The 6,887-nt window shown below is 39.1% G+C and overlaps 2 protein-coding genes across 2 annotated transcripts; both read right to left on the bottom strand.

Annotated features, from left to right (window-relative positions):
* Window positions 1–8: 8 nt before the first annotated feature.
* Window positions 9–1,018, bottom strand: LOC101312882 (3-ketoacyl-CoA synthase 21-like; the record flags this gene model as incomplete). Its single annotated transcript, XM_004309367.1, has 1 exon — window positions 9–1,018. A coding segment is annotated over exon 1 (843 nt), but the record flags the coding sequence as incomplete, so codon positions are not given.
* Window positions 1,019–5,212: 4,194 nt separating this feature from the next.
* On the bottom strand, window positions 5,213–6,783 carry LOC101313171 (3-ketoacyl-CoA synthase 21-like). Its single transcript, XM_004309368.1, has one exon. The coding sequence runs from the start codon at window positions 6,614–6,616 to the stop codon at window positions 5,213–5,215; it is 1,404 nt and encodes a 467-aa protein (XP_004309416.1). The 5' UTR covers window positions 6,617–6,783.
* Between the last annotated feature and the right edge of the window lie 104 nt (window positions 6,784–6,887).

Genomic DNA, 6,887 nt, shown 5'->3' on the forward strand with positions numbered 1-6,887 from the left:
GAAAGAGCTGCTGCTTTTGTGAGGTATTTGGTAAGACGAAAACCTGGGTAACCACTATCATCTTCTAGCTGTATGCAACAATTGTAAGCATCATCACTGGAGCCGATATGTGTTCTTACCAGTGTCTTCAATTTCAAGATAGCTTGGTGCCTATGGTATCTTCTATTGGTGAACAGCATCGAACAGCCTCCCGAGCGAAACAAACAGTTGGTGAGCATCATGGATTTTTCTTTGCCGCAATACCAGTTAGGAGCCATCGACTCTGTGCTCACAACAAGGGCGTATGAGTCTTTGTATGACTTGAACAAGCCCTGGACAACATCAACGGCCACCAGGCTTGCGCTGCAGCCCATTCCGGAAAGGTTGAATGTCTTGATGTTCTCCCTCATCTTGTAACGGTTCACTATTCGAGATGTTAGGGAGGGTGAAGGGGAGAACATAGAGACATTGACTACGAGGATGTCGATTTGTGATGGGGAGACTGAAGGGTACCGGGTGAAAAGATTGTCAAGTGTGTTGAAGATGATTTCATCCATCTCAGAGAGTGAATCTGCTAGGTTTGGCTTTTCTTCTCGGCCTTGGAGGATGTTCCTTGGGCAAGAAGTTTCCTCACCAATGCCGGAATTGACAATGGTTTTCAAGAGAAACCTGAACTCTTCCAGCCCCAGATTCTTGTTTCTCATGACGATTTTCGCACATGAGTCGGTTCGGAGCTTCATGTCCTCTGTGGGTTTGTAGCACTCATAGGCCAGTAAATAGCAGGACTGATGTCTCCTTTGGAGAAATGACTTTAAAAGGCAGCAAAAACCATAGAAAAGAGAGACTAGACACATTGTCAAGAGAAACTCCATGGTCTAGCTAAGCTCACTGTGTGTGTAAATGAAGAGTGAGAAGAGAAAAAGAGAGAGACAGAGAGCGATCGAGATATTAGAATTGTTGTTGAGTGTAAATTAGTTGCATGGAGACTGCAACTCCAACAATTCTGTATGTCGCTCGCTCTGTACGTATTCTGCTCCATATCTCGTCCTTATAAATAGAAATGCATTGTCAACTATTTGTGAGTATGAATTATTGATGAAGCACGCGTGCTGGTTCATTTTGACAAATAAATTAAAAATAGTTGGCACTCATTAAGATTGTTAAGCAGTGGTTATATATGCAAAGCATTGAATAGGTCAAGTTGAGCATATATGCATGCATAAAAATGGGTGGGATTTCAAATTATTGAGATGAAACATATAATTCATGTCTAAAAAGAAAATTGAGATGAAAAATTGAAAATATGTGTGATTTTAAACATACAGTTGTTATAACGCCCCGGACCTTAATTGACCCGTTTACCGTCAATTGGACCGTAAACGACTTCATTTTTACTTTTACCGTTTTCGAACTATTTAAGGCTCCAGAAGTTGACTTCCTCTTCCATTTGAAATTTGAGAAAACTTCCCATATGTAAGTTGTAGAGTGCGTTAAACCGAGTTCGTGGACACGTGGCACGCCGATAACAGAGTTCGTATGAAGAAGTTACGGTCTAAAAACCGAAGCTTCTATATCGGAAGTGGTAGTATAAAAGGGGAAACTTACCAAAAGTGGTAAGGTAGAAAATCAGTTTCACTTTTTCCTTCTCTCTCCTCTCCCTTGCGTCTCTCTCTCTACCGGCGACTTCCTTGCCACCGTCCGGCTGAGTTAGGCGGCAAGGTGGGTATCGATTTGAAGCTCTGCTCCTCCTCCATCAATCTTGGTAGGCTGCCGTACCTATCGCTCCGCCATGAAGGAGAAATCACGCCGAGGAGGTGCGACTGTGCGTGGTGGAGTTTAACCGGAAACTTCCTCCTCCGGCCACCATAGTCGAAGATCCTTATACCAACTTGAAGCACTCCTTTCGAGTAGCAAACCCTCAAGAGGATTCAACCTAATTCGATCGAGGATACGAGGAGACCTCACTTGAGTGGCGATTCGGATTTCATCAGGCTTAGGCCTAAATCTGTGAGTGGACACTTTGTTTGTAAATGAATAAGCATGCATGGTTTCTTTTAGAAATTATCGTTCTATTTTCCGAGCTTATATTAAAATTTTGGCTTATAAAATGATATTGGAATTTATTTGAGTTTGATGCATGGATTAATCTTTGTCATGATTTATGGATTTGAGCTCGGGTTATAAAAAGTTGGTATTTGAGTTTTGATATTCTTTATGATTTCCGGATTTAATTATTATTGTTTTTATTTGTTGACTTTGAGATTTATAAAAGATTACCGAAAATGGGATTTTCGGTGGTTCTCTATTTATAATTTTCACGGTTATTTGTGGGTTATTGATTTTGACATTGAAAATATTTTAGCGAGTATTTCAGGTTGAGAAATTATTTACGATTTATACTTGATAATTAAATCTCACTTATAATTATAGTATTGAGAATATTTTGACGTGTGAGACACGTCATTGAGTTTTATTTATTTTCTTATGATAATTATCAAGTTCGGTTGGGAACCGTACCATTCACACGATCTTGGGGAAGCTTTATGGATTTAAGTGTTTTCGTATGTTTGTAGTCACCAATCTATAGGGTCGATCTTATTTATTGCTAGGTAGCCTTTAATAGTGGTCCTCGCCATAGGTGAGTTGAGCAGTTAGCGTGAGACGCTACTATAGCCTGGGAGGCTCTGATGGGTTTTTATTCATTGTTAGTTAGCCATTATTAGCGGTCCTCACCATAGGTGAGTCGAGCGCTTAGCGTGGAACGCTACCCGAGCCTAGGAGGCTCCTCTTACATGGTGATATCTCTTCCCCTTGTTTTATTTTCTCAGTTATGTAATTGATTAACCAGCGGAGCTAGTTTATCTCTTCTTATGAGATTTCTGTATTTGATTAACCAGCAGAGCTGGTTTGTCTCTTTTTACGAGCTTCTGGAAGTTAAGCTAAATGTTATATTAAAGTTGGATGCATTAAGGTTTCTATTTAAAGTTTAAATGTGGGAAAGTAAATCACGTTTTTGTTAAATTATTTAATTTATTTTTGTCCATTCACTCTAACATTTTTCAATTACTTTCCCTTGTGCCCTTCAGTTTCAAATGCCCAGATTGTAGGTTAGCTTAGAAGAGGTCGGGCGTACACGGAGTTGAGGCATAGTCAATATTACCGCTTTCGCTTGCTCTTTTATTTATGTTTTTCCTTCATTATTAGATTTTCTCTGATGACCATTTGAGATTGTTATTAGGATTAAAGTTTTATGTATTTTGGGAGATGTGATGAACTTGGGGAACATGAAGGCTCAAGGAGTACAAGGTTGAAATATAATATAGAAGTGTGTTGTAGCAGGTTGGTTTTGATTAGGTTGAGTTGTCCATTTTCAGGTTGGTGTTGTAGCCTTTTATCATCCATTACTAAGAAGACGATTAGTTATGTGCATATGAGGGACTCTATTCATCTCAATCTTATATCTTTTGGGTTGTTTAATTTGTACTTCATTTGGTCTAACTGTTCATTTCGTATTACAAGCCTAGTTAATTTGAATATTATTTTCTTTTATAATTTTGAACGAAATTTGTAACTTCAATTCAAGAATCAATTAACGAAGAATATTCATTCCTATTACACAGCAAAATTGCGCTCTTTCGTTTTTGTACATAGATTCCATGTAATAATAGTTGGCAAGAGACTTGCTACGTACCAGTAAACCTCTTCTACATACTCCTCTACATGCATGCAGCTCCATCGATCGGATCTTTTGCTCTTAGCTGCAACCTGCTCAAATCTCCAACATGTGCGCTTATATGTTGGCTTACTTTCTGTTCGACTTTCTGTTGTCCTCTATTGGGCTGGTATTTGTTCCTTTTCATCTGATTAGTAATAAGTACAATTTCTGGCCTTGAAATGCTGCATGGCTTGGCATGCATGGTGCCCCTGTAGTCCTCTATTGTTAATCAACCCTAAATCATAAAGAGATTGCTTTTTCTTGATGATAAGACTAGCTGGTTCTCCCAGTTTTATGATAAATTAGCTGTACGTGGAGGACGATTAGTCAGAACATTGCCTTTAAAATAGGTAATCTTTGCTACCAGCGGCTAGTACTTCACATTCAAACTTGTGTCATCGAGTAATGATATCAATGTCATCGAGTAATTATATCAAACAGATACACAGCTCAGCTGCACAGACCATTATTGAAGTTTATTACTTTGAATGGTAACTGTACGTAAGCAGGTAAGGCCAGCAAACATTGGCTAAGTTTATATCTGGATGGACCAACACATGGGTGAGAACTTCTCTATAACTATTGACAATTTAATTATGTGGATGAGAGAATTGCAGTCTGTCATATACTCATATCTCAGAAGCTGCATGCATCTGCAATTTTAATTTTCAGCTAACATTGCATATATCAAAGGGTGCAGAACAGTAGTGTACTGCAAGATTTATAATTGATGAACTTTCCCAATGAAGAACCATTCTTCATTGGGTTCTCATGAAATGAGAAAGTTTCTCATTCACCACCTTCCCCCACTTTTCTTCTTTTGCCAAATGCGATCTGCTGTGATATCTTGAAGAGGCCAAAATGCATGATACATCTGAAAACCTGAGAGAAATATATTATCATACTTTACAATAACTTCCCTTTCTAATAATTTCTTTGATAATATTTTGTCAAGTGTTGAGTTAGTACATCATATTAATTTATTTCAGATTTCGTTAGAGAGTAAAGTCTTTGAAACAAAATTCTGACAGCACTATATACTGTCATGAATGACTGTCCCTCTATATGTGCTGGTTTGGACAGAAGACTCTTCACCACTGATATTGATTCCAGTAGATCGATATTGACAGAACCAATTATTTGTATAGAAATCCAGTAGACCTTCTGGACCTAGAATTAATTACATATAGCAGATCAAAATGAAGATAATAAAAAAAACATTTGAGTTCATGTATCCATTACATTAACTTTTATTAATTGATTTGGCAAAACAATATACATAAGCACCTGCTCTAGCAGGAGGGTTTATGTATGAGATACATACACTATATATTAACTTTTGACAAGAAGAAAATTCATATGAAAAACTTGACACTGCGTACGTACCCTTTACGTGAGCAACTTCAAAATACAATTGATGATATTGATGAAATATATAACCCAATCCGAATCATGAACAACCGAAAGAAAAATAATTTAGGGCCTTTAGGTAATCATTAACCCAATACTATGGAAAACTTAAGCGAATATTTTGCTGAAATCAATCCTAACAAAGCTGAGGTAATCATCATTGAGCCAACTAAACTTCTCCATGAAAGGGTTGTCTATAGTATGTGGAGGATAACTATCTATGCAGTCTTTCCAAACATTAGCATCATCCAAGTCCCTCAGTACTTCCCAAACAATATTGTTGCACTTAAAACCTGCTCCAAATCCACTCATAAGAATCCTATCACCCTTCTTAAGCCTCTTTTTGGCTTCCATGTATCCTAAAGCATACCAAAACCCAGCAGCTGATGTGTTACCAAATCGGAAAAGCGCCATTCTAGATGGCTCAAGATCATACTCTTCTAATGCTAAGCTCTTGCCAATCCCATCTATGATTGCTCTTCCACCAGGGTGGATACAGAAGTGCTCTATTCCAGCCTTCATATTCAAACCAGCTCCTACTGCTTCTAACTTTTGGCTCTTTTTCCCCCTGTTCTTCCGCAGCCAAGACTCCAGCACGTACCGGAGTATTTCCCTTAGTGGAAGTACTTTTGGCACCAGGACTTGTAGGTTCATTGTGAGAGAAAGAGCTGCTGCTTTTGTGAGGTATTTGGTAAGACGAAAACCTGGGTAACCACTATCATCTTCTAGCTGTATGCAACAATTGTAAGCATCATCACTGGAGCCGATATGTGTTCTTACCAGTGTCTTCAATTTCAAGATAGCTTGGTGCCTATGGTATCTTCTATTGGTGAACAGCATCGAACAGCCTCCCGAGCGAAACAAACAGTTGGTGAGCATCATGGATTTTTCTTTGCCGCAATACCAGTTAGGAGCCATCGACTCTGTGCTCACAACAAGGGCGTATGAGTCTTTGTATGACTTGAACAAGCCCTGGACAACATCAACGGCCACCAGGCTTGCGCTGCAGCCCATTCCGGAAAGGTTGAATGTCTTGATGTTCTCCCTCATCTTGTAACGGTTCACTATTCGAGATGTTAGGGAGGGTGAAGGGGAGAACATAGAGACATTGACTACGAGGATGTCGATTTGTGATGGGGAGACTGAAGGGTACCGGGTGAAAAGATTGTCAAGTGTGTTGAAGATGATTTCATCCATCTCAGAGAGTGAATCTGCTAGGTTTGGCTTTTCTTCTCGGCCTTGGAGGATGTTCCTTGGGCAAGAAGTTTCCTCACCAATGCCGGAATTGACAATGGTTTTCAAGAGAAACCTGAACTCTTCCAGCCCCAGATTCTTGTTTCTCATGACGATTTTCGCACATGAGTCGGTTCGGAGCTTCATGTCCTCTGTGGGTTTGTAGCACTCATAGGCCAGTAAATAGCAGGACTGATGTCTCCTTTGGAGAAATGACTTTAAAAGGCAGCAAAAACCATAGAAAAGAGAGACTAGACACATTGTCAAGAGAAACTCCATGGTCTAGCTAAGCTCACTGTGTGTGTAAATGAAGAGTGAGAAGAGAAAAAGAGAGAGACAGAGAGCGATCGAGATATTAGAATTGTTGTTGAGTGTAAATTAGTTGCATGGAGACTGCAACTCCAACAATTCTGTATGTCGCTCGCTCTGTACGTATTCTGCTCCATATCTCGTCCTTATAAATAGAAATGCATTGTCAACTATTTGTGAGTATGAATTATTGATGAAGCACGCGTGCTGGTTCATTTTGACAAATAAATTAAAAATAGTT

The sequence above is a fragment of the Fragaria vesca genome, unplaced genomic scaffold, assembly GCF_000184155.1.
Source record: "Fragaria vesca subsp. vesca unplaced genomic scaffold, FraVesHawaii_1.0 scf0512885, whole genome shotgun sequence".
NCBI lineage: Eukaryota > Viridiplantae > Streptophyta > Magnoliopsida > Rosales > Rosaceae > Fragaria > Fragaria vesca.